This window comes from Pantherophis guttatus, chromosome 1 (genome assembly GCF_059756535.1).
Source record: "Pantherophis guttatus breed Tessera chromosome 1, ASM5975653v1, whole genome shotgun sequence".
NCBI lineage: Eukaryota > Metazoa > Chordata > Lepidosauria > Squamata > Colubridae > Pantherophis > Pantherophis guttatus.
The window spans coordinates 269,281,674-269,309,408 of NC_142063.1; the positions used below are offsets into that span (position 1 = coordinate 269,281,674).

At 39.6% G+C, this 27,735-nt stretch overlaps 1 protein-coding gene across 2 annotated transcripts; it reads left to right on the forward strand.

The window, feature by feature from the left end:
- Positions 1–27,444, forward strand: LOC148116849 (acetyl-CoA acetyltransferase, cytosolic-like). 2 transcript variants are annotated; one of them, XM_087887643.1, is made up of 9 exons: positions 1–2,628; positions 13,714–13,848; positions 14,434–14,615; positions 18,388–18,505; positions 19,245–19,388; positions 23,804–23,926; positions 24,542–24,696; positions 25,041–25,151; positions 26,349–27,444. In XM_087887643.1, the coding sequence occupies exons 1-9, from the start codon at positions 2,589–2,591 to the stop codon at positions 26,514–26,516; spliced, it is 1,176 nt and encodes a 391-aa protein (XP_087743769.1). In that variant the 5' UTR covers positions 1–2,588; the 3' UTR covers positions 26,517–27,444. The 2 variants fall into 2 exon arrangements, with proteins under 2 accessions (XP_087743769.1, XP_087743764.1); XM_087887638.1 differs by having other exon boundaries at positions 955–1,807.
- The last annotated feature ends 291 nt before the right edge of the window (positions 27,445–27,735 follow it).

Here is a 27,735-nt window from a genome sequence, read left to right on the forward strand (position 1 = left end):
GGGCCTAGGAAAGCCGAGCCCCACACCTTGAATTTTATTTGCAAAGTCCACCTGCAATTCAAACAGCAGAAATGAAAATTAAATGGCCTCCTCCAGTCCCAGTGATGGTATCAGGATAGAATTCCAAGAAATTAGGCAATTTGGTTTTTACTATATATTTTGGAGGCACTCCAGCACAAAATTGAGTTCTATTTAGCATAAGGGGGTAAAAAACACTACCTTCACCTGTCCATAGCAGTCTTGAATATAGCCTAAAGGCAATGAAGGTCAAAGTAAGAAAACAGAATTAAAGTAACTTGAACAATTAAGACATGGGCATTGAAATGAAGAGTCTATCACAACAACAGATGTCCAAAAGCACGAAATATCATGACATAGTACGTCCCATCACTTATGTGGAACTCAGGTAAAGCTGATAATACCCAGTGGTATGTCTCGAAACCTGGCCAACAAAATGATGTTGTAAAAGTTCTTTCCGGTGTTTGGAGTCTATGGGAACATGGGTAAGGAGAACCCAGCTTAAACTCAACCCTTGTATGCTGAGCCACTGTGGACTCTAGGTCTCCTTACATTTTGACATTTTCTGTCAATGGTTCCGAGTGGGGTTGCATTGCCCATCAGGACATTATGATCTATGTGTGTCCTAAACACTTTTGTCTTCATTGGTCCCTCTCTTCATAAAAATGCTATTAAACGTATTTCATATGATTTTCAAAGTTTTAATTGCAATTTATAGAGAAATAGAGAAATGACATTTTTATTGTTTTTTAACACTCACTGGTTGAGTTATTAAAAGATGAAATTGATTTTCATCCTTTCATGAAATAATCCAGGAGCTTCACAATAAAAATGCTATAAAATTAAAATTTAGGCAATCAATTTGTTTATGCATGGAAATATTGCTATCCAAATGTAATATTTACTTTTCCTTTAAAGGTTTGTAAAATTTAATATAACATGCTCCTGTGAAAATTATTTTAAAAATATTTTTTAAAAAAATTATCTTAGTGGTTTTTAATTTGAACGGAATTATATGGGTATTCGTTTTCTATTTATTGTGTATATTTTCAAGGTAAAAAGCACGATGAAAATGGGCAACGGAAACAGTCAATTACATTCCAGTATAGTTTTCTGCCCCTTCAAGGATAGATGAAGCACACTTGGGGGAGGGAACACTGGTTGTTGGAAAAGCATCAGTTATAAACCATGGTTTAGAAGTTACATTGGGTTAATTCACACACTAAACTGTAAACTACACCAAGCTCATTTTAGTTTAGCCATTACATTACTTGAAAATAACAAAGCTAATTTAAGTAATGTATTGAACAAGCTTCGGATTTTATATTTTCACATTGATTTTGACTCAGCAATTAAATCAGTTAATCTACTGTCACATTAAAAAAAAACCAATTACGACCCTTTCTCCATGTTGTTTACAAGCCTTCCTGTCAACGCTCACCTGTCAAAAAAATTCCTTGGCTTAATATGTTGTGGGAACCTAGATGTAGGTGTTTGGAGAAACATGATTTATGCCTTAGCATTATAAGCCCAGTTAATTCCAGTTCTTCAACGTTATTCAAGTTACTCAAATCGAAGCCCTGCCAGGCAAAGTAAGAGGTGGGCGGGGCCCGGGGCAACCAATGAGAAGTAGGGTGCGCATCTCTGCCTGAGTTTAAAGGGGGCGCGAAGCTGTTTGCACCGGCAAAGAGCGCGGCTGCAGAAGCGAAGGTGTTTCTGCCTCTTCGAAGCATCATGGATCGCAGGGACGAGGCCGTCGTTTTCGTCGCTGCTGCAAGGACCCCGGTCGGTGAGTAGAAGCTACTCCTGGGGCCCGATCTCGGATTGCTCTGAAAGGGGCGCTTTCGTGGACTGACATCCCGCTTGCTCCCAACCTTGAATGGTCCATTCATTCTCATGTCTACGGGAAATTTCCCTTCGCCCCATTTCCTCCCCCCCCCCTTTTATGCTGCCCAGTATGGGAGGAAATCCTGTACTTTTTCTGCCCGTGGTAGAAAGGTAAGAAAATGAACCGAGATAGGATCGTGGTAGGCGAGAAGAGGTGGAGAACTGTAGAGGATACAGGGCTTGTTAACTGTAGAGGATCTAGGGCTTGAAAACTGTAGAGTAGGGGTCCCCAACCTTTTGGACCTCAGGGACCACCAAGTTCAGAATTTTAAATCCCGTGGACCACTAATACGAATCCAGTGCGCCGCTTGCTGAAGCACCTGGATTTCCAGTGATGAGATGTGGTCCTTCAGGCACTCTCCCTCCTCTTTCTCTCTCTCTCTCTCTCCCCTCTTTATCATTCTCTCGCTCTTTCATTCTCTCTCTCTCTCTTTCATTATCTCTCTCATTCTGTCTCTCTCTCTCTCTCCCTCCCTCCCTCCCTCCCTTCCTCCCTCTCTCTCTCTCTCTCTCTCTCTCTCATTCTCTTGCTCTCTCTCATCTCTTGGGCCAGCCAGTGTTTTGGGGCTGAGAGGAAGTTAAGCATCTCCCCGAGAGACCGATGTGTGCAGAGCACCAATAAGGGCCAGAAGAAATGGCCGCGAGATCCAGCAAGAGATGAAGCTTCACTCCAGCTCTGGAATATGGAGCTAATCTCCATCCCCTCTCCCTTTCCCTTGCCAGGTGAGAATTGACTGGGAAAGGAGGGTGAGGGGCGGGGACAGCCACTGGTGGGTTCAGCCTACAGAAAGTCAAAGCAGGGGGAAGAAACAGCCTGGGGTTGCCGCCACCCGTTGCTTCGGCCTGGTTGCACTTTTGTACCATTTTGTACCTTTGTACCTTTTGTACCATTACTTCATTCCAGCCCGCGAGGGCTGTGCTGCAAAGTTGCAAGTTGCACGAACCTCCCTCTACAGCAGAGATTTACAGCCCCCCCATGCCTGGCCAGTCCCATATTCCAGAGCTCTAGTCACAGGACTGGCTATTGCTCATCCCAGAGCGGGTCCTCCACCCAGGTGTGCCGCGGACCACCAACATTTTCTCATGGACCACCAGTGGTCCGCGGACCACTGGTTGGTGACCACTGCTGTAGAGGATACAGGCTTGTTAACTAGTAAGAACTATTCGGATAACAGATTGGAATCGGTATTTCTGGGAGTCCAATGGAGTTTAACAAGATTTAATTTTAGCTGCCGTATGCAAAATAGCAGGCGAAATAGTTCGAATAGAATAGAATAGAATAGAATAGAATAGAATAGAATAGAATAGAATAGAATAGAATAGAATAGAATAGAATAGAATAGAATAGAATAGAATTCTTTACTGGCCAAAAAGTGTCCTTGTGTCAAATTGTTTTGGTGTGCAGTGTCCTATAGTGTCTCTTTGAGGGTGGAAGTTGAAACAATTTATGTTCAGGATGTGAGGGGTCTGTAGATATTTTTACAGCCCTCTTTTTGACTCGTGCAGTATACAGATCCTCAATAGAAGGCAGGTTGGTAGCAATTGTTTTTTCTGCAGTTCTAATTAACCGTTGAAGTCTTTGTTTGTCTTGTTTGGTTGCAGAGCCAAACCAGTTATGGAGGTGCCAGATGACAGACTCAGTAATTCCTCTGTAGAACTGAATCAGCAGCTCTTTGGGCAGTTTGAGCTTTCTGAGTTTGAGCAGAAAGAACATTCTTTGTTGAGCTTTTTTTATTATGTTTTTGATGTTAGGTGTCCTTTTTAAGTCTTGAGATATGATAGAACCTAGAAACTTGAAGGACTCTACTGTTGATACTATGTTGTCTAGTATTGTAAAAGGTGGTAGTATAAGAGGTTTTCTTCTAAAATCCACCACCATTTCTACAGTTTTGAGTGTATTTAGTGGTGCAACCAGAACAATCTTGAACTAAATACACTCAAAACTGTAGAAATGGTGGTGGATTTTAGAAGAAAACCTCTTATACTACCACCTTTTACAATACTAGACAACACAGTATCAACAGTAGAGTCCTTCAAGTTTCTAGGTTCTATCATATCTCAAGACTGTTCAACCTGTTGTGACCCAGGCCCACGTAGGTAGTATTCAACACAAACAGTTCCAAAACAACAGACTTTATTAGAACAGCTGAGAATTAACTCATTCTCAGCGTAGTCCAAACTAAATCAAAACAAATTCTTCATAATACAAATTCTTCAGTCTAATCACCAACCTTGGTATAATTAGGCAAACTGCCAAAGGCTTCTCTTGGCAAAAGTTCAGAAGCAGAAGGCTCCAATCAGAGATAAGTGCAGCAAGACAAGAACAAGTCTATCAACGTTGTTTTCCGACGTTGAGCCCAAGAGCCGTTGCTGGTCTTTTAAGCCTTATGGGAGGGGCCAATCATCTCTTGGCCCTACTCCCGAGTCGTCCTCTTTGCTTTAGCTGCTCTTGCCTTCTGGCAGCTCTTCTCATACGTGCAGGCTCCTCCTGTTCCTCTGCCTTTCTACTGTCAGCCTCTGGAGGCTCCAGAGTCCGCATATCACTCCCCGATGGCCCTGGCCCCATCTCTGCCTCCGACGCAGAGTCCTCATTCGGGCCTTCCCCAGCCTCCAGGACTGACCCATGTTCTTCCTCAGCCTCATCGCTGTCCGACTCTGCTGCCAACTCCGCAGGCTGTTGGCGGACCACAATACTACCTCCCATCTGCATGCAGATTCATCATTGTCTTGAATGAGACCAATCACTGTGGTATCATCTGCAAACTTCAGTATTTTAACAGAGGGATCTTTTGAGATGCAGTCATTGGTGTACAGAGAGAAGAGAAGTGGAGAGAGCACACAGCCCTGGGGGGCTCCTGTGCTAATTGTGTAGGTATCTGATGTGATTTTTTCCTAACTTCACCTGCTGCTTCCTGTCTGTTAGGAAGCTTATGATCCATTTACAAGTGTGGTCAGGTACAGATAGCTGATTTAATTTAGTTAGAAGAATATCTGGAATGATGGTATTGAATGCTGAGATGAAGTCTACAAAGAGGACCTTTGCATAGGTCTTTGGAGATTCAAAATGTTGTAGGATGTAGTGCAGTCATATTAACAGCATCATCTGTCATCTATTTGCTCGGTAGGCAAATTGCAAGGGGTCTAACAGTGGATTCGTGATTTTTCTCAGGTGGCCGAGCACTAGTCTTTCAAAGATCTTCATAACTACAGATGTTAGAGCAACCGGTCTGAATTCATTCAGTTCCTTGATGGAGGATTTCTTCGGCACTGGGATGATAGTAGAGCATTTGAAGCAGGAAGGAATATAGCACATCTCTAGTGATTTATTAAAGATGCTGGTGAAGATGGGGGCCAGTTGGTCAGCACAAGTTTTTAAGCAAGAAGGAGTTATCTTGTCTGGACCTGGTGCTTTTCCTGGCTTTTGTCTGTGAAATAGCTTTGCACCTCATTCTCTGTAGTCACCAGAGGAGGTGGGCTCAATGAGATAGGGTAGGTTGTAGGAGGCTTGGCTGTTGTTGGTGTGTCTGAGATGGGGATTGTAGAGATGGGTGGTAGTAGTTTTCTCTCAAACCTGTAGTAAAACACATTCAGTCATCTGCCAGTTGTTGATTTCCTTCAGCTTGGGAAGAAGGTTTGCTGTAACCGGTGATATTTTTAAGAGTTTTCCACATGTTTTCTGGTTCATTTGTTGAGAACTGATTCCTTAGCTTTTCAGAGTAGCTTCTTTTTGCTGCTCTGATCTCCCTTTTCTGTAGGCTTCCTCTTTGGAACGATGTAGCTGCTTACGTTTAGTTGTGAACCAAGGTTTATTGTTACTGTATATTCGCAGTACATATATTCTAATATATTTTCTTACCCCTCCACACTACACCAACATTCCTTCTTCAATCTGTCCTCCCCAAAGAATGACCCGACTTGGCATCTTCATTTCTTCGCTGCCTTTGTCTGCAGAGTAACCATCGAGATTCATTAGAAGAGCAGTTTGACACACGGGAAATTATTAGCAAGAGCTGGTGTTGCAATCTAGACTTTGCCATTCTTAAGCTTCAGGTAAACGGTGGGTGGAATTCCCCCCCCCGGTCCCTTTATTTATCAAATGTATTCACCGCCCACCCCACCTAAATGTCTCTAGACAGCTTGCAGTAAATAAAAAGAGGGTTAATGCTATGACAGCAGAAGAAAAGATACAAAAAATGGATCCATGTTTGCTTGCCCATCTTTTGGCTTATTCACAGCTGTTGCTTTGTTTGTTTTTTGCGTAATCCACAAGGCTCCTCCCTTGCCTGTACTTTTCTCTCAATGATTGGAGAATGAGTTATAGAGCCACCGCGTGAAGATGCGCTGTGCTTGCTTCGCGACTCTTGCTGAGGAATTCCTCTTGCTCTGATTGGTGCCTGGCCGGTAGAACCAGGATGGTTTGGTCTCCGGCTCTTGTTTCCTGCCATGAATAAAACCCAACTCCTGGTCTTCCATCTAGAAGAGCATCTTGGAGGCTTGGCTTCGAAACACAGTGTTGCATTTTAGCTTTGGATGGTTATTCCCTGTTGTGGCCCGCCAGCGGCCTGCGTGGATCGTGGCTGATCCCGACAACAAGGAGGCTGGGGTTGGGTTGCACCAGCAGCCTGCGCAGCCGGTGTTCGCGTCGGACAGCGAGGAAGCTGAAGAGGATGTGGTGCCAGAGGCAGAGACTCAACCTGGGCCTTCAGAACCTCCAGAGACTCCTTCAAGTGGAGAGAGCGAAGTGGAGGAGCCTTTTCTCAATGCTCGAGCACGCAGGGCTGCCAAAAGGCAGGAGTGGCTACTCAGGAGGAGGAGGTCTCCTCGAGAGTAAGGATTGAGAATAATTGGTCACTCCCTTAGCCTATTTAAGTCGCACGTAGTTAGTAATTTCTTGCTGGAAACAATTTGTAATTATGAGAGCATTTTTGGAAAAGTCTTATCGTATCTTGTTTTCTGGGCTGGTTGCCAACCTTTGCCAGACTTTGGTTTATTCTTGCTACTTAATAAATTTGATAAGGATCGTTGTTGTGTGTCAATATCCTCGGGAATCCGGAGCTGGGGCAGAACATTCCCCATCCTCTTTGATCCTTTACTCTTCTGATTAGTTCTTCTACACATTTTTATGTATTCATTATATTTATTAATAAATCCATCCATTTCACTGTAAAGTGACCATGGGCGACTTACACTCTCAAAACAATAATATAAAATAATGACAACGTAAAAAAAAAAATAAAGTCTTAAAAATGAGCATGTTACAAGTTAACCAAACTGGATAAAAGGGATGAATACATAAACGGGGTGCGGTGGGATCTTCTCCTAATCTACTAAACAATTCCAGAGTGGGATGCCCCCATTGGGCCCTCAATCCATTTGGCAGAACCAGGATTCCAGGGCCTTTCGAAAGGCCAAGATGGAGGAGCAGACCTCACGTTGAGTGGCACAATATTTAAAAGGCTGAAAGTCACAGCAAAAAAAGCTCTTTTCCTGAATTTCTTGCCTGACGGGGTTTACTGCTCGCCTTCCTGATGGAGCGAGTACAGTTGGTCAGTCCTATTTTATATTTTATAAGGCCTTTCCTAGAGTTTTGTATTATAAAAATTAAAAAAAAAAACTTAAATGAGTTTCTTAAACATCCATGTAAGCTACAGTTATTCCTCTTGTGTATGCTTTTATTGTGTCCCATAGATTCTGCCAAGAAGTGTGTTGTTTATTATTTACCTCTAGAAATAAGGTCACTTCCTGAAAATAATATGGAAAGATCAAAAAAAGAAAATAAGAAGATGGACATTAAACCCAGAGATACTACAAGAGAAGGAATACATACAATGCCAGACTTTTAATGAATAATATACACATATGTTAACCCCCAAGTATGCCCAAGAAAATATATGTTGCAATATTTTCAGGATCAGACTCAATAAGTTATGAGAGAGTTAAGAGTTCAAATATACTTTCTTTTATTTACATAAGGCATTCTATATTCACTAAATATTCACAGATAGAAGCAAAGAAAAGAGTGTGTGTAGCTCCTTATATATACAATGGGTGGAGCTAGATATGGGAGTGGTGAAGTATGAATACATTAAGAAGTGAAGAATAAATTAACCCCTGACATCCCATTCATATACTATTTACACATCAGAGAATAAGGCATTTACTTGTGACAAATCCCCCTCTAAATGCCGATTCGATATGCTACATTTATTACATTCAGATTCAGAACAATATAATACATATAATTTGGAAGTCAAATATTTATGTTGCTTAGATGGCAAAGGCTTTGTCAATATGTCAGCTAACTGTTCCGATGTCTCACAATGCACTGCCTTAATAAATCCATCTTGAGATAATTGTCTCACATGTTTAAATTTTATGTCTATATGTCTAGATCTCTGTCCAATGGCGTCGGATCTAGATATTTCAATGGCTGCTTTATTGTCTTCGTGCATGACAAAAGGTAGTGCAGGTTTTTTCCAAACATCAGAAATCAGATCATTAAACCATACAAGGTTATTTGCTGCTTTAGATAAACAAACATATTCCGCTTCTGTTGTTGAAGTGGCCACTAAATCTTGTTTGCCAGTGTACCAGTAAACTGGACAATCGTTTAGGAGAAATAAGTAACCAGATGTACTTTTTCTGCATGAAGTGTCTCCAGCCCAATCTGCATCTGCGTAACATGTGAGTTTCGGTTCTTTGACATTATTAGGTTCTAACATTAAGCAAAAGTCTAATGTGTTTTTTAAATATCTTAATATTCTTTTAACAGCTTCCCAGTGATACATAGTTGGTTTGCTGACATGTCTGGACAATAAATTAAGGGGTAAAGCGATGTCAGGTCTTGTCCAATTAGAAATGTAAAGAAGTGAACCTATGATTGATCTATAGAACGTGTTATCTTTGAATTCAGGGGATGATTCATCAGCATTTCTTAGGAAATCAGTTTGCATTGGAGTGTCGCAGGGTTTAGCATCATTTAGGTTACATTTGTTCAAAAGTTCTGTGATCTTATCTTTCTGAGAAAGCTTGAATCCCCTTTTAGTCTTACTAATTTGAACACCAAGATATTTATTTACTTTACCTAAGGATTTCAATGAGAAATGTTCATTCAACTTTGTTACAAATGTTTCTCTTCTTTCTTTGTGATTACCTATATATAAAATGTCGTCCACATAGATCAATACAAATTCTATGTAATCATTACCCTTTTTAACAAAGAAACAATTATCAGCAGTGGTAGCATTGAATTCCATAGTTCTTAGTACTTTTACTAAACAATCATACCATCGTTTACCAGATTGTTTTAGCCCATATAGACTTTTGTTTAATAACCAAATCTCATTCTTATTTGTATATTGACTGTGAGGTGCCCTTACATATATTTCCTTATCTAATTTTGCGTGTAAATACGCAGTCTGTATGTCATACTGGAATACATCGAGATTGAGTGCTGATGCTACAACTAGAGCCGTTTTTACACTTTCAGTTCTTACTGTGGGGGAGTAAGTGTCAGTATAGTCCTCTGGATATTTCTGTGCATAACCTTGTGCAACTAATCTAGCCTTATATAGAGTATTGCCTCCCTCTAAATTTTTAATTTTATATATCCACCTAGTACCAATAATTGTTTTGTCCTTTGGTGCAATCGCGGGTGTAAATACATTTAATCCTTGTAAGCTTTCCATCTCTTTTGTCATTGCTAATTCCCACTTTTCTTTTTCTTTAGGAGGAAGTTTTAACACTTCCTCATATGTGCTAGGTGTCATAGTTTCTCCATCCATATGCATTATATAATCTTTATATTTATTTGGCATTTGGTTTCTAGTGTTTCTAATTGGCTTCTCGGGTTTACTATTATTGTCATGCAAATATCTTGCTTCCTTTTTTGTTAATGTATCTGTCTTTATTTTGTGTTGACTGTTTGTCCATGTTTTGGTTTTGTTTTTATATTTGTTGTCCTTTTGCTTTTCTACAGTTCTTTTCTCTTGGGATTTAGTATCTGTGTTGTTGTTTGGGAATATTTCATTAAGATGTATTCTAGACCAGTTGGCCTGTTCATGAAACACAGCTGTTCTGGAAACTATAAATTTGTTATTATTATCAATGAATCTGTATCCTTTTGTACCTGTCTCATATCCCATAAATCTAAGTCTTCTAGACACATTTTCTCCCTTTCTTCTTAATTGTTTAGGTATGTGTACGTCTGCAGTGACTCCAAAAATGTGCATGTGTGCTAGTTTTGGTTTTCTATTATACATCACTTCATATGGTGTCTTATTCATAATGCTGGACCAAGTTCTATTTTGTGTGTAATTGGAATATTGTAGGGCTTCTGACCAGAATTGTTTGCTTAAGCCAGCATCTTCCAATGTGCATCTAATCATGGTTTGTAATGTTGAGTTCTTCCTCTCTGCAATTCCGTTCTGGAATGCGGAAAATGGGCTAGATGTGTAATGTAACATTCCTCTGTCCTTCAACCATTGGGAGAATTCTTTAGACATGAATTCACATCCCCTATCTGTCATTATTTGTTTTATTTTGATATTGTGTTGTGTTTCTACGCGTTTGTAAAACTCCTTAAATTTTTGAAAGGTTTCATCTTTGTGTTTTAATGTGTAAACAAATCCATAGCGACTATAGTCATCCACAATAGTTAAGAAGTAACGTTTTTTATAAATGATTGATGGAGCCAGTGGACCAACCAGGTCCATGTGTACTAAATCAAAAATCTTGTTAGTTGACCTTGTAGATTTTCTAGGCCTAGGACTAGTTTTTAGTTTTGTAGACTTACATACTGAGCATTCCAAATAGTTTTCACAATTTTTTATTTTGACACCTTCTGCGTGTTCAGTCATTTTCTGTACTACAGGAAAACTGGCATGTCCTAACTTCCTATGTAAGATATGAGCACACTCATCATGAATTGGCTTACCTATTTTTGGTTTTTTTTCATTGTGTGCATCCTTGTTATCATGAGCTATTTTACATTCATCATTGTCACTGTTGCTAATGTTTTCATTATCTAGTTCAATACAATCTTCCATATTTGAATCAATGTTGTGTAACCATTTCTCTTTAGTTATTAAATAAGGTAGGCCTCCTTTAATCATTATTGTACCTATATCTGTTTTATTTTTCTCCAAAGTTGCTTTTCCTTTTGAGAACACAATATTAATATCAGAATCTCTGCTTAATTTTATGGCACTTAATATGTTATGAGGTATCTCAGGTATCAGTAATACCCCCTCTATTTTTCCTATACCAGGCAAGGTTACATTTCCTCTTCCTAATACTTGGACCTTTTCTTGGTTGGCTACCTTTATTACAAATTTGTCTTCTATAAATGAAGATAGTATGTTTTTATTATTAGTAGTATGATTGGTTGCTCCAGAATCAATAAGCCAGTTATTATCCTCAGTTTGCTGTATGTTAGTGTTGTCTTGCTTGTTTAGTCCATTTAGTGAACCAGATTTTCTGTCCTTTGAATTATCTCTACCCCCTCTATATTCTTTGTAATTTGGTGGGCTTCTATATCTATGTCTATCAATGGAAGACTGTCTATGGATGTATTTGTTTCTGTGTTCTGACCTATGTCTTTCTTTTGTAATTTTGGGACAATCTCTTCTATTGTGTTCCCTGGATCCACAATTGTGGCATCTGAATGTTTCATTATACCTTTCTTGGAAAACCACTTTTCTATATGGTTTATGTTCAATGTGATTGTTGGAGCGGCTCTTCCTTGAATTGTCTTCAGCTATTAACTTATTGGATAGACTTTCTATGGATAAATATCCAAGATTGATTGTGTCTAAATGTGACATATAATTGTCCCATGATGGGTCAAGTGAGTTTATGATAACACTTTTCATTGTTTGGTCTGAAATCACCTCCCCCCTTAAATGTAGCTCAGCTCTTATTTTGTTTAAAGATATTAAATGTTCACTTATGGAAACCCCTGGTTTTATCCTAGAAGAAAAGAAATCTTTAGACATTCTTGTAGTGGTAGCTACACTATCACTGTGAAACAAGTTGAACATGCATTGAATAATTTCTGAGACAGTCAGATTTTGCTTAATACAGTGATACATGGCAGGAGACACACTAGAAATTAATAAGAAAAATGCTCTATGGTGTAAGCAGTCTAGCTTTAAAGTCCAAGGTCTTTTTGGGGGATTAGTGATGAAAAACAGTAAGTTTTCTTTCATAAAGATCACCTGGAGCTGCTGATACCATTCTTGTAAATTAATGCCATCTATTCTCAGCTTTGGGAAGTCACTGGGCAAGTTTCCGACATTATTAGGTCCATTACTTACAACCGGAGGTAGTCCGTGGTCTCGTAGATGGTGAAAATTACAAAACGGCGTGGGAATGCTCGCGACGAGTCTGCAGGGTCCTTTCGGCAACTCATGTCTTCCCGGGTCATCTGCGTAGTCTCGCGCATGCGCGTTGCTCATTTTGATCCTGGAGTCGTCGTGAGAGGTTCTCGTCGTTGCGGCTCGCTCGTTCAGCTCCTCCTCAGATGAATCGGTCTCTGGCTCGATCTTAGGGGTTCTGACGATGGCGCTTGTTCTTTTTCTTCTCTTGAGTGCGTTGGTGCTTTCATCGGTCTGCGGTGTGGGACGGTATTTGCAGGGCTCTCTTGGTTCAGGCGTCGGTGCTCTCGTCGTCAGGATGGGAGCGGGTAAATTTTGAGACGTTGGCTTGCTCGTTCGTTTTCTGGTTGACTTTTTGGTAATTTTTAGTTTTGGTCCAAATGCAGCAAAAAGCGTTTTCATTGCTGACTTTATTTGAGTATCTGTTGAATCACCTTCACTTTCTGATTCTGATTCTTCTGAGGTGTTTGATTTTTCTTTTTCGTTTTCGTTATCCAGTAGTGCCTTTCGCGCCAGAAATTTTGAATCAAGTTTTCTGATTGGCTCTGCTTCGCTCATTCTGGAGGTCTGTTGGAACCAAGATGGCTGCCATTCAAAATTTTGCGCGGTATCACCGTTTTTCTTCTTTATGGCGTTCTTTTCTTTAGTCGTATCACTTACTATTTTGGAGTCTTTTGACTTTTCGGTGGCGATGTGGTTCTCTCTCGCTGCTCCGCTGTTTTTCAACATGTCTTGGAGGTTCGCGATGAGGCTTTCATCGTTTTTCTGGCTCTTTAACAGTTTTAATATTTCTGACCTGAGTTCGTTGTTTTCTATTTTAATTTCCTCTCGGTCACCATCTTCATCTATTATTTCTTCGTCTTCAGTTGTGTATACTTCGGATTCTCTCGAGATTGCATTTGTGGACTCATCTATTGTTTCTTGGTCCGTTTCCATTTCTTTGCTGTATGCCCTGGTGTTGGGCCTATCTCTCTTAGACATATTTAAGTTTTTATTGAGTCAATTTAACCATCCTCTGCTACCAGCTTGTTGCAATATTTTCAGGATCAGACTCAATAAGTTATGAGAGAGTTAAGAGTTCAAATATACTTTCTTTTATTTACATAAGGCATTCTATATTCACTAAATATTCACAGATAGAAGCAAAGAAAAGAGTGTGTGTAGCTCCTTATATATACAATGGGTGGAGCTAGATATGGGAGTGGTGAAGTATGAATACATTAAGAAGTGAAGAATAAATTAACCCCTGACATCCCGTTCATATACTATTTACACATCAGAGAATAAGGCATTTACTTGTGACAATATATTTGTTCATTTTCCTAGATTGTAATTTTTCTATGTTATCTAGAATGCTTAAAAGAAGAATAGGAAAGGAAAGAGGGAATAGAGTAGAATTAAAACACACCTCTTTCTTTTATATTTTATCTAGGATCCTTCAATGGTGTCTTGTCAACCCTGCATGCCCATGAATTGGCTTCAGTAGTCATTAAAGAATTGTTGGAGAGGACAAAAATTGATCCTAAAGAAGTATCTGAAGTTATACTTGGACAAGTATTGACTGCAGGTATGAACTTGATGAAGCATTTATCCAGGATTTTGATCTGGATCCCATTTATGGCCTCTTCTCTTGCATTTTTGTAATGCAGAAACTAAAGAGAGAGAGAGAAAAAGAGGGAGAGAATGAATTATGGTTCTTTAGTTTTATTTATTGGAAAGTGTACTTTCTTTCTTTTCATATGTTCAAGGTCAATCTCCCAAACTAGCAATTTGTGTAGCAATGTCTAATGTTCCTGGAAATAGCAGATGAAACAACTTTGACATTTCCTTCTTATTCTTGCATAGATTCTCCTTCTGCAGTTCCCATTATTTGTTGCAACAGTAGGGATTCCAAGTATGCATGCATAAATCAGAGAGAAGAGTTGGTGGTGGCAAACAAAGACAGGAATGTAATGAAGAATCTAATAATGGTGCTTTCTTTTCCCACAATTCTGGGTGTGTTAAATTACCAACATGACCGTCTGTTCTAACTGCCTGTATTGTTACGTATACTTTTACTGCTTCAGATCCCCTTCTAGTGTTTTCCCCTTCTAATTTAGCCTTCTCCAGTTTCATGACCTGCATAGTTGTTCCTATGTGTTTATTTCTCTAGGTGCTGGCCAGAATCCTGCTCGACAAGCCAGTGTCGGGGCAGGGATTCCATACGTGATACCAGCTTGGAGTTGTCAAATGATATGTGGATCAGGCCTGAAAGCCGTGTGTCTCGGGGCTCAGTCTATTATGACAGGAGATTCCAGTATTGTGGTGGCTGGTGGTATGGAAAACATGAGCAAGGTAAGGCTGCTTGGTGTTCACAGAGGTTAAAAAGCATGGAAAGATGATTCCCATGGGAGAATTATTGCATTAAAGAATACACAAGCTGTATATTGAGCCTTTATGAAGAGCAACTTCTTTCTCACCAGGTACACCTGCAACCATAATAGCTTGGGCTTCAGTGGGCTGAGGCTTGACATAACTCCAAGGTCCCTTCCAATCCCATTATTCTATAATTGCACCATGTCCAGCCCAATATGAGTTTATAAAGCTTATAAAGCATGGTCCAGTTTTTTTAAAAGAAACCATACACAACCATGTCATTCTTCAGAAGAATTAGTACTTTCTGCTAAAAAATTGCTTCACACTTTACAGGTTATTGCTAAACCTTGAAGGGAAACTAAGTTGAAATAGACCCAAGTAGTCATTTTGTGCTCTATCCCTACCTGCCTGAAGACATCCATTATAGTGCCAGTCCCTAAGGGACAGTAGTGGTATCCCTTAATAATTATAGACCAGTAGCTTTAACATCTGTTTTCATGAAATGTTTTGAGAGGCTGGTGTTGAATTGTATTAAGGCTAGTCTTCCATCTACTTTGGACCCATACCAATTTGCATATAGGAGTAATAGATCAACTGATGATGCTATGTCTCTTGTTGTCCATACTGTATTGAATCATTTGGAACAACAGGGGACATATGCGAGGCTGTTATTTGTGGATTATAGCTCTGCCTTTAACACCATTTTACCCAACAGATTGTTTCTTAAAAATCCAATTTGGGTATAAATCAGAGAATTCGTTTGTGGGTAAAGAATTTTCTGACAGATAGGCCACAGTCAGTAAGGATGAGATCTCACCATTCCTCTACTTTGATACTAAGCACAGGAGCCCCCAGGGTTGTGTGCTAATCCCTTTCCTTCATTCCTTGTACACACATAACTGCACCCCATTGTATAACACCAACACAATTATTAAATTTGCGGATGACACAACAGTGATGGGGCTCATTAATAAGAACAATGAGTGCTTACAGAAAGGAAGTACAAGGGCTGACATTGTGGTGTAAAGAAAATAATCTTACACTTAACACCAAAAAAACTAAAGAACTTATAATTGACTTCAGGAGGAAGAGAGATGTACATTTACCATTGTACATAAATGGTGAGGAGGTGGAGAGGGTTGGTAGTTTTAAATTTCTGGGAATTTATATCTCAAAGAACCTCTCATGGAGTATGAATGTTAACATGCTTGTGAAGAAGGCACAGAAGAGGCTGTATTCCTGAGAATGCTCAGGAAGATAAATCTATCTCAGCATCTACTTCTGTCCTACTATCGCAGCACCATTGAGAGTGTCCTGACATACGGCATTCTTGCATGGTATGGGAGCAGTTCTGTAGCGGACAAAAAAGCTCTACAGAGAATCATTAAAACTGCCTAGAATATCATCGGGCTCCAGCTACCAGCCCTGGATGACATCTTTGAATCTCGCTGTTTGAGGAAGTTGCATAACATTCTCCGAGACTCTTCCCATCCTGCTTACAATCTTTTTGGACTGTTGCCTTCTGGCAGAAGATACAGAACAATTAAAACTCGGACCACACGTTTTCTAAATAGTTTTTATCCCAGAGCTATAATTGCATTCAACAATGAACTAAAGGGCCAGTATCAGTGAGGTGTTGAATAGCATTACTTGATCTGTTGTGTAGATGTTTGGGTGGTTTAGGGGTGGGGAATTGTGGTGGGTGAGAGTGTGTTTGGGGATTGTTATGTGTGTTGGACCTGGTCTTTGGGTGTTAAGTAAATTTCGTTGTATGGGTATACTGTGTATACACGTACAATGACAATAAAATTATTATTATTATTATATACACAAAAATGACAGTATACACAGCAAACGAGATAACCATACTGGATTTCGTATCACAAATCACTAGTTGAACTCTTCCCAAGCGTTTAGGATTGCGTGATGTATCGGCGGATTATGCGAGCAGATCCCATTAAGGTGGCTTTCTGCAGTTGACCAATGGTGATCTTGTCAGCACCAATTGTTTTTAAGTGTTTGCCTAGGTCTTTAGGCACAGCACCCAGTGTGCCGAGTACCACTGGGACAACCTGCACTGGTTTATGCCAGAGTCTCTGCAGTTCTATTCTCAAATCCTGATATCTGGTGATTTTTTCAAGTTGTTTCTCGTCGATTCTGCTGTCACCAGGTATGGCAATGTCAATGATCCACACCTTTTTCTTCTCCACAATTGTGATATCCGGGGTATTGTGTTCTAAAACTTTGTGTGTCTGTATTCGGAAGTCCCACAGCAGTTTTGCATGCTCATTTTTGACCACTTTTTCAGGCTTATGATCCCACCAGTTCTTTGCTACAGGCAGATGGTAGTTGTGACACAAGTTCCAGTGGACCATCTGAGCGACTGTGTTGTGACGTTGTTTGTAGTCAGTCTGAGCTATTGTCTTGCAATAGCTCAGTATGTGGTCAATGGTTTCATCCGCTTCTTTGCAGAGTCTGCATTTCTGCAGATCTTTCTATTCTGGCTTTGTTTACATTTGTTCTGATGGCTTGTTCTTGGGCTGCAAGAATCAGGCCTTCTGTCTCTTTCTTCAATGTTCCGTTGGTCAGCCATAACCAGGTCTTTTCCTTATCTACTTTTCCTTGGATCTTTTCAAGAAACTGTCCATGCAGTGCTTTATTACACCAGCTGTCAGCCCGAGTTTGCAATGCTGTTTTCCTATTTTGATTCTTGGTTTGCTGCACTTTGAGCAGCTTCCTCTTGTTGACCTCCATCAAAGCTGGTTCAACACTGTCTTTCACATAATCTGCCAGAGCATGCTTCTCTTCTTCGACTGCTTCACTTGCAAAAGTCCTCTGCCTCTGGCTTTTCTGGGCAAATATAGCCTGTCAACATCACTACGCAGGTGCAACACATAGTATATGGTCATCAGTTTTCTTGTTTTCCTATCCAGGCTGTCCAGCTATGCCTGTGTCCAGTTCACGATCGCAGCAGTATATCTGATGACGGGTATGGCCCAAATATTTATAGCCTTGATGGTGTTACCGCCATTCAGTTTGCTTTTTAGAAGTTTCCGGCCCCTTTGTGTGTATTCTTTTCATTTTTCACTTGCCCGTGCTTGATGTTGTCAGGCTGCAGTATGCCCAGATATTTGTAGGCTTCGGGTTGCTGGCACTTGATGGTTTGTCCATTGGGCATTTCAATTCCATCACTGTCTATGATCTTCCCTTTCTTCAGTGCCACTGTGGCGCATTTGTTCAGGCCGAACTTCATGCTGATGTCAGTGCTGAAAGAGAGGGAGAGAGACTTAGGCCAAACAGTTCTTCTGATCCTTTTGTCTTACTGTTGCTTCTGATAAAAAATAGCAGTGAGATTATTGTGCATATAGTAGATGTGTATATGTCTTTCAGCTGCAGATGCCTCTAGTCTTAAAGTGAAATATTCTTTAGCTTATTTCAAGCCTTCACCTTCCTCCCAGCTAGAATCCAGGAGGAAGCAATATGGAAGCTTCTTTTTTCTTACATTCTTTCTCATTCATACATACCATGTGATTCTTCAAATGGGAAATATCAGGAATCGAAACTGAAACCTCATGCATACAAAGCATGTGCTCTACAACTGAGTTGAGATACCTTCTCTATATTAGATTTACTTATGTCCAATAAATGGAAGGGTCATATAGTGAGAATGGGCGCCCCAGAGGTTATTTCCATCCACTTCTAAAGAAAGTTGCTTTCAATGTCCTAAATGTGTTAAAATGTTTTTTTCCAGGCTCCTCATATCATCCGTTTGCGTGATGGGGTGAAGATGGGGGAAGCCTCTTTGGAAGACACTCTTATTGTAGACGGCTTGACAGATGCCTTCTACTGTTGTCACATGGGAGTTACAGGTAAGCCACCTGAAAAGAAGATTTACAAGAAGATTAGATGAAAGTGTATCCCGGCTTTATTACACAGAAAAAGGAAAAGTGGAGAGAAAGCAACAATTATAAGGATGAGAGGACAAATATTGAGCAATGTCTAGCTTCAATGTAGGCTTGCCAGCTGTAATTGCAATAAATCCTTCTACCCACATTCTGCAAAAGCATGGAAATACCTGCTTAAGAGCTGTGGTGGCACAGTGCTGCAGGCTATTTCTGCTGACTGCCAGCTGCCAACAATTTGGCAGTTCGATTCTTAACAGTTCAAGGTTGACGCAGCCTTCCATCCTTCTGATGGCAGTAAAGTAAGGATCCAGATTGTTGGGGGCAATACGCTGACTCTGTAACCGCTTAGAGTGGGTTGTAAATTATCTTCAAATATTTTCCTCCACTTTGCAGCCATTTGCACCTCTTGCTCAGTTGATTTTCAATAGCTTCTTTTGTCCTAATCACCTAATCAAGTAGGATCAACCTCACAGGATTTCAGAATTGCATTTCTTTGCCTTGTGCACTCATTTATTCAGTGGAAATACATTTCCAAGAAAGCCCAGTCCAAAACTGGTGGGAATGTGTGAACATTACATGCCGCAAACGATGCATTCTCTTATCAGTATTAGAAGAATCGGTGTAATAAATACAATATGTATATAGTAACTAAATTCTGACGCATTGTGATTAGAGTATCTACTGCACTTTTTAATTGTTTCAGCTGAAAATGTGGCCAAACAATGGAAGGTTACTCGAGAAGAACAAGACCAACATGCTGTAATGTCACAGAACAAGGCTGAAAATGCCCAGAAGGGAGGATATTTTGATAAAGAGATTGTACCTGTTGTTGTACCTTCTAAAAGAGGTCAGTGAGCAGTTTGACATAGTGGACAAGGGGATGGGATATGTTTCTAACTATATTGATTCATCTTTGTATTTTTATTTGCTTCAATCCTTCCGCCCTCATGTGTTAGAATAATTGGTGTACCGGGAAGGGAGAGACACTTAGTAACCTCAGGCATAATTAGTAAAGCAGTCTTTACTGCTAGATGGAAATAAAATTGTGGATGTAACCACTGGTGGGATTCTGGGGGTTCTAGGGGGTTCGGCCGAACCCTTTGTTAAATTGCTGGCTCACACTGCCCCTTGCCCCGCCCCTCCGCACTACTATTTATTCCAATAAATGGGGCGAGCGAGCCAGCAATTTAACAAACGGTTCAGTGTTTTTTTGTAATTTATTGGCCCTGCAGCACACCGAACCATTTGTTAAATTGCTGGCTCGCCCGCCCCTCGCCCCCGCCCCGCCTCCCATCCACGTGGCACCAGCCTATCCTAGCCAGGGGTAGGCAATTGTGGCTCTTTTACAACCTGTGGACTTTAACTTCCAGAATTCCTGAGAGCTCAGGAATTCTGGGAGTTGAAGGCCACAGATTGTAAAAGAGCCACAATTGCCCACCCCTTCCCTAGCCTGAGTTCCGCTGCCTGGGATCCACGTGGGCTGCCACGTGGTTCCCCACCGGCTCCAGACGCAAGAGAGCAGGATGGAGAAAGCAGCTTCCACGCCTTCACTCACCCTCACTCTCTGCTCTGTTGGATCGCCGGCCATTCGCTTACCCTGCCCACTCCCAATCTATTGCTGCCTCCGGAGTCCCAGCTGATGGCTAGAGGAAAAAAAATCTTCAAATTCTTGCCGCGGGGCTTCAAAGGGCCACCCTATAGCCAGTGGTGCAGCCGAACTGTTTGTTAAATTGCTGGCTTGCCCCTCCCCTCCCCACCACTATTTATTGCCAATAAATAGTGGTGGGCGAGGGGCAGGCAAGTCAGCAATTTAACAAATGGTTCGGTATTTTTTTGTAATTTTATTGGCCCACGGAGCTTCAGCATAGGCTAATTAGCCCCTTGATTCTATCGGCCTCCCAACTCTCAGCTGATTTGCTCTCAGCTGTTTTGCTCAGGGCTCTGCTGCTTCCTTGCAAAGAGTCCTGGAGCAGATTTTTTTTCCCTTAGCTCTGCTGAAACACGAAACTAAAACTGCTTTGCTGTTGCTGCAACAGTTGGAAAATTAGGCAGGCAGAATTCTTTTCTTTTTCCTCACCAAAAAAGGTAGGTGCAAACAATGGGAAATTTAGGGAAAAAGAGGAGAGTTCAAGATTTTAAAACACAAAAGAAAAAAAGCTCTATTTAACTAGGGAATTGTAATAATTGAGATACTATTAATTGTATATTTCTGAAAGCAGAAATGGTTAAGTTGTGGTTTGGAGGAATATATGGGGGAAATTATTTGGTTTATTATTATTGGTAAATATAATTAATTGATTTGTAAGAAATTGGATTGCATGGAAATAATTGGAATATTCATGTTCATATTGATTAATATACAAAAAAGGTAGTTATATAACTAATTGATTTATATTAAAATGTTGAATTTATATTAAACAACTAATATTACATAATTAACCAATGTGAGGATGGATATAAAAATAGATGACAATGGGAAGGGGTATAATATAGAATAGAAGGGAAAAATTGAATTTGATTAAGATTAGAGATGAGGATGAAGGGTAATATTGGTTTTTTACAAAAATAGATGAGGAATAAATATGGCAAAAAGGAAATATAGAAATTGTAAATTTAATTGAAATGACTAAACACTGTTTAAATTTGTGAACCGGCCAAATACTCTGTTCAAAGAAAATACATTGTATGTTTGTATGTGTGTTTCTAATTATTGTTATTTATTCATATTTGTTCTCTTTTATTCTTTAAAGTTAACAATTCATTCTTTATCTTAATATCCTTATATTTGTTTGGGGTTGGCTTTCTTCCCTTTCATCTTTTTTATTGTACAGCAATCTTTCTCCTCAAACCTACCACCTCTCTTTTCTTTCCTTCTTACTTTCTCTTCCTCCCCCTCTTCTTCTCCTCCCTACTTCTTCCTTTCTCCTTCTCCTCCTCTCTTCCTCCCTCTCTTACCCTCCCTCCTACTCTAATTTCCCTTCCCTTCCTTCATCCCTCTCTATTGCTGTATCCTTTTATGCATATGGACTACTCAGAGGGCTGAAAAAGTTATTTCTGACTGGTCCTCACACTTTTGACCAGTCCTCAAACTTACGACTGTCCTCACATTTTACGTTTTTGCCCTATCTTGTCACCATGGTGAAGAGAAGCAGTTGTGAAATGAGTGACATGGTTGTTAAGAAAGCTGCACGGGCATAAATGTGAGGGTGGTCATAAGTGTGAGGACCGGTCAAAAGTGCGAGGCCCAGTCAGAAATGACTTTTTTCAGCCCTCTGAGTAGTCCCTATGCACATAGCCATGCCCACCCGGTCACATGATGAGCTAGCCACGCCTACACAGTCACATGACCAGCTAGCCATGCCCACCTGGTCACATGATTGCCAAGCCACACCCCCAACTAAGCCACGCCCACAGAACCTGTTGTTAAAGAAATTGAATCCCACCACTGGATGTAACCATTGTGTGCTCCCAATTATAAACATTTAGACTTTGAAAAAAGAAGAATAATTACAGATCTGGGAAGAACGATACCTAACATTCATTGCTACCACAATGTCAGTTTTGAAGTGGTTTATATATTGAATCAGAGTATCTTCCCATTTCAGTAACACATCTTTTTTAAAAAAAATAATTGTGTAATTTAATAGTAATTTAAAGAATAATCCACAATTTTAAAATTTCTCGTGAGTTAATTTCAAGACATACTAAATCAATTCTTGGAACCTTATTATGAGTTTAACATATTTTTCTATGCTAGTTTGGTTAATAGTGATCTGTTGAATGAATCAAAGCAGATGGACTTTACTTCTTATGCTAACCCAAAATCAGCCAAGCAACATAGATTAGTTTCATACTGTACTTAAACCCCAATGTAGAAATCTATGGCTTAATTATATGAATTCAATTTATCACTCCTAAACTAGAATAATATAATTAAAGAGTTTGGGAAATTGCAGTCACTGAAAAATTGGCTAATAGTCATTGTCATATAAAGGGAGAAATAAGCATGCTACCACATTTTTTTTAATGGGGGCATGGTGGCTCAATGGCTAAGACGCTGAGCTTGTCAATTGAAAGGTCGGCAGTTCAGCGGTTCGAATCCCTAGTGCCGTGTAACAGGGTGAGCTCCGTAACTTGTCCCAGCTTCTGCCAACTTAGCAGTTCGAAAGCACATTAAAAAATACAAATAGAAAAATAGGACCATCTTTTGTGGGAATGTAACAGCGTACTGTGCGCCTTTGGCATTTAGTCATGCCGGCCACATGACCACGGTAACATCTTCAGACAGCACTGGCTCTTTGGCTTTGAAACAGAGATGAACACCACCCCCTAGAATCGGGAACAACTAGCACATATGTGCAAGGGGAACCTTTACCTTTACCACTTTTTAATAACAAGAAGCATATAGCTTGTGAACTGGACATTAAAGTTCCAGGATAAAATACTACTGCAGATGATCCCTCTACCACTCTCTATTGAAGGGCAGTGCGTTTTTTAAAAAATAAAACCTTCAACAAAGAATAAAATGTAAGAAAGAGAAAAATAAAGAAGTAGGAAAGAAAAAATCAAGGGAACAAACAACTTCCCACTTTCTTTGGTAGAGATACACATGTGACATACTGTGACCTCTTACTCCAAGACTAACAGTAACACACAGTATTTCTATAATCATAAAACAGTTCTGATCGTGAAATGCCAAAACCAAAGTTTCATTTGTCTTGGTTTCAGGGAAAAAATCCAAAAGTGGTTTCCAAGTAGAAACAAAGTTAGATAACAGTCTTTTCTTTGATCAAAATGTTTTGCCATCTCCGCCAACTCCATTCATTTCACCATCAGTTCTTCCATTGCCAGGATCTGTATGTCCTTCCATACCTGCGGCATACAAAAGTCTTGCTGATGTTATCATAATTTTTTCAAGACATGTATCCATGAAGCCTAAAAGAAAAATATCCGGTTTCAATTCTGCCTTCTAAGAATTCTCTGAATCAACGTACATATCTGATCCCAGTATTTCTTAGCCTTTTTACATTTCTACCAAAGGTGATAAAAATGGTACCTTCAGGCTGGTTACATTTCCAACATATGTTTGACACATTCATATACATTTTTGACAGTTTATCAGATGTTAACTGCCATCAGTAAGGGCAGTTCATATCTTTGTTGAAAAAGTATTAGAAGTAGAATTACTAATAGGAAAATTCCACCTTTCCTTTTTTTGCACCAAGTATAAAATGGCTGCTGCTGAAATACTTCTTTTGACAGGCCCCACAGAAGTTAAAGCTGATGAATATCCTCGCCATGGGTGCAACCTAGAAACAGTGGCAAAGTTGAAACCTTGCTTCATAACCGATGGGACAGGCACCGTGACGGCAGCAAATGCCTCAGGTTGGTTTCTTGAGCAATTTAAAGATAAGTCATAAAATCGGATCTGTTCTGGTTTTAGCAATATGATTTTATTAAGGATGAAGAATAAGGGGGACGTTTTTCTAATTCAATTGGTACAGTTTGGATTTAGTGGAAGAAACATGAATTATTGGAGTGTGGTGTTGTGTGAGTAAGGTCTTGGACAAAGAATGCAAAGGACCAGATAGAAAGTACATTAAATTAAAGAAAAACACACAAAAGAAGAAATAACCATGCTACTGATCATTAACTAGAACTGCAAAAATTTTGATTCTGGTACTATGTACTCTTCAATTAAATATGAACTTTCCACTTTTTAAACAGCATCTATGATATATATCTAACCTAAAAAGTTAAGCGTTTTGTTTTCAGAGGAAAACCATTTTAGCTTAAGGGATCACTTCTGAGATCTCTTCCGGGGGAAATTTCTTTTTCTCTTATGCTTCATCCTCTCCAAATTGAAAAAATTCCACTGGAAATTAGTGCTTTATGATAGAAATATCCATGAAGATAAAGCTGAGCAAAACTGATGTAACTGGAGAAGTATCAAGTTTTGTTAGATACTTTAAAGCTAGGTTTAGTTGTTTTTCTCTTCAGGTATAAATGATGGTGCCGCTGCTGTCATTCTTATGAAAAGATCAGAAGCAGTTAAACGAAATCTCATTCCTTTGGCACGGATCGTGTCTTTGGCTCAAGTTGGCACTGATCCTTCAGTTGTAGCAACAGCAGTCATCACGGCAATAAAAAAAGCTGTAAGTAGGGAACAGGGTCTATTACACTGAATTAATCTGTTAATTCTGAAAATCAAACTGTTTTTTAAGCATAGTATATTCAGATCATAATATGTATAACCCATTCCAATTCTGTTGAGTTATGGTAGCTTTGCTAATAAATGTTTCATTAATTCTCTGTGTTAGTGAATTTTTCCAGGCATTTTTTCTGGATATTACTCTATTTGTAACCAGAGCCTCATTTATTTCTAAGTATGGCAAATAATTATATTTTCTTTCGGGGGGAAAATAGAACTCATTATTTTCTAACAGAATTCAGCATGATTTTTAACGGTGTTAACTGAACGAGCTTGTTGATCTTGCAGGTGGAAAAAGCTGGTTGGACATTGGATCAAGTTGATCTGTATGAACTTAATGAAGCTTTTGCTACCATAGGTATCATAATAATAAAAGAACTAAAATTGAAGCCAGAAAAGGTATGTTTAACATTGCCATAAAAGCACATTACCCCAAATACTGCAGATTAGTTATAGCCTGGAATGCATATGCTGCTCCAGATGTCTAGGGCACTGAAATATATTTTGTTTGATGCAAACATGCAACATTTGCTAGGTGGGATGGGAAGGGTAACATTCAAAATAATGTGTCATCTGAAATAAATTGCAGGACCTCAATCTGGGGAAATTTGACAAACTCTATAGATGGGGGATTCCTTCTAGTGCAAATTGGTACTTCACTGATTGAAAGCTTATCATTCTCCATGCTGTAATCCAGAACCTCTCAGAATCTTACATTCACTTTTTAAAAATCTGCTTGTTAAATGTAAAAATATATTAGAATTCTTTATTGGCCAAGAGCAATTAGACAGACATACAAGGAATTATTGAACATCAGATATAATTTGGCAGTCAGTGATGCTAGTATTCAAATAAAATTTTATTGACTTTTGGAAACAAACCTTACATTGAGCTGTAGACTTCTAGTAGCACTTCCAAAGGAACATATCTAGCCATTGCAGTATAAAAGGACATCAAAAAATAAAAGCAAGTTCAGAGAATAAAGTTCTGCATGGAATGATTGAAGGAATTGGATATATTTAGGCTGTAGAAGAGAAGATTAAAGGGGTGTATGATAAGAATCTTACCTAAAGAGGTGTCCTACAAGGGATTGGATTTGTTTTCCATTTCCCCAGGGGGTGGAATCAGAATCAGTGGCTTGTAATTGCTGGTTAATATTCAGGCTGGATATCAGAGTTATTTTTCTGACAATAAAAACGGTTATAGAAGTTATAATCACCATTTTATGATAGCTTCAGTACTACATAGGTGAGCAGTAAAGTTGGCTGTCACAGCAGAACATTCCTTCCACAAATTTAGTGGCTGGGAATAAAAACTGAATAGCCAAATAGCAGGTGTTTGTTTAAAAAATGCTAAGAAAATGTAAAGGTATGTTTGAAGTAGAAACAGACAAGTGTGTTGTGTAAGTAATGGCTCAGTCAGAGACAAACTTTCCTCTGATCTCAGTATAAAAAAAAGAGTCATGCCCACTTCACTATAACATCTATTGTCAGGGGTTTCAATCCTTGTTCTAAATATTAGATTCCAAAATAGGAAAGGAAGACTTCTACGTTTGATTTAACATGCTTCTGATATTTTATTTATTTATTTTGGCAGATTAACATTCAAGGTGGGGCTGTTGCTCTTGGCCACCCTCTTGGAGCATCTGGTTGTCGAATCTTAGTTACACTTCTGCACGCACTAGAACGAACAGGTGGAAAACGAGGAGTTGCAGCTTTATGTATAGGAGGAGGAATGGGTATAGCTATGTGTGTAGAAAGATAAGGGAAACTTTTCTTTGATTTTATATCAATTTGTAACATGACTCATCTTTATTAGTAAGTAATAAACAATATTAACCAATACCTATATATTGATACTAGGTAAGACCTAAGCATCCTGCTGTCAGTTTAAATAAAAATTTTTCAACAGTCTGTCGGGGTTCCAAGTAACATCCCCAACTTGGTATCTTCTTGCCTCCGATTTCTAATGAAGACAAGGGATCCACTGAACCTTTTAGAAGCAGAAGGCAGCCTATACATACCATCCACACCCACCCTAATATTAACCTCTGCAGATAACTTCATCCTGCCTTTGAGAAAAACAACCATTACATTATAACATTTTCCCCCTTCTCCAATACTAGCAGAAAGCTACAACCACAGTTTCCCTTGTCCTCAAGGGATGGGTTCTTGTATTCTGCTGCATTCTGGGTAGCAAAATACTTACAAGAAATGCATCAAAAGCGAAATGTTTAGCTCAGTGGTAAAATGTAAAATTTGTTACTACTGGCTCTGTGGGTGTGGCTTGGGGGGGTAATGTGACTGGGTGGACGTGGCCAACTTTTTTTTTTTTTTTTACTTTTAAAAGCATTTTTTCTACCTCTTCGGCCGAAGAGGTTGTAAAAAAATGCTTTTAAAAGCCTCTGACGATCCCAGCTGAGCCACACGATCATCAGAGGCTTTTTTTTAACTTTTAAAAACATTTTTTCGGCCAAAGAGGTTTTAGAAAAAAATGCTTTTAAAAGTAAAAAAAAAAAAAGCCTCTGATGATCGTGCGGCTCAGCTGAGGGGGGGGGCAGGGATTTTTGCTACCGGTTCTCTGAACCATCCACCGCCATTTGATCTGAACCGGGAGGATTTCTCCCCTGGTTTGGCTGTAATTTGACTTTGTTAGTGGTCCTGTTCACCAATAAACCATCTTTCCAATCATCCTCCATGTTTCCAGTGTCTTTCTTCTGGACGCTGAACCAGATGGATTTTTTTCCAACAACTCTTGAAAAAAGTATCTTTGGGACAACCATGACCTGGATGACTGAAGAATCCCCATAGACAAGAGACTCTTGTGCTCAGTGAACTGACAAAGCACCCTTTCACACCCAAGAAAAGCAATCATTAGATCCATTTGCACCACTTCAAGATACCAGCTGGTCTCACTCACCTCATAAGATACCCTAAGGAAACCATCCAAATTTAAGGAAAGATCACATGCCCCCAGAAAGGCA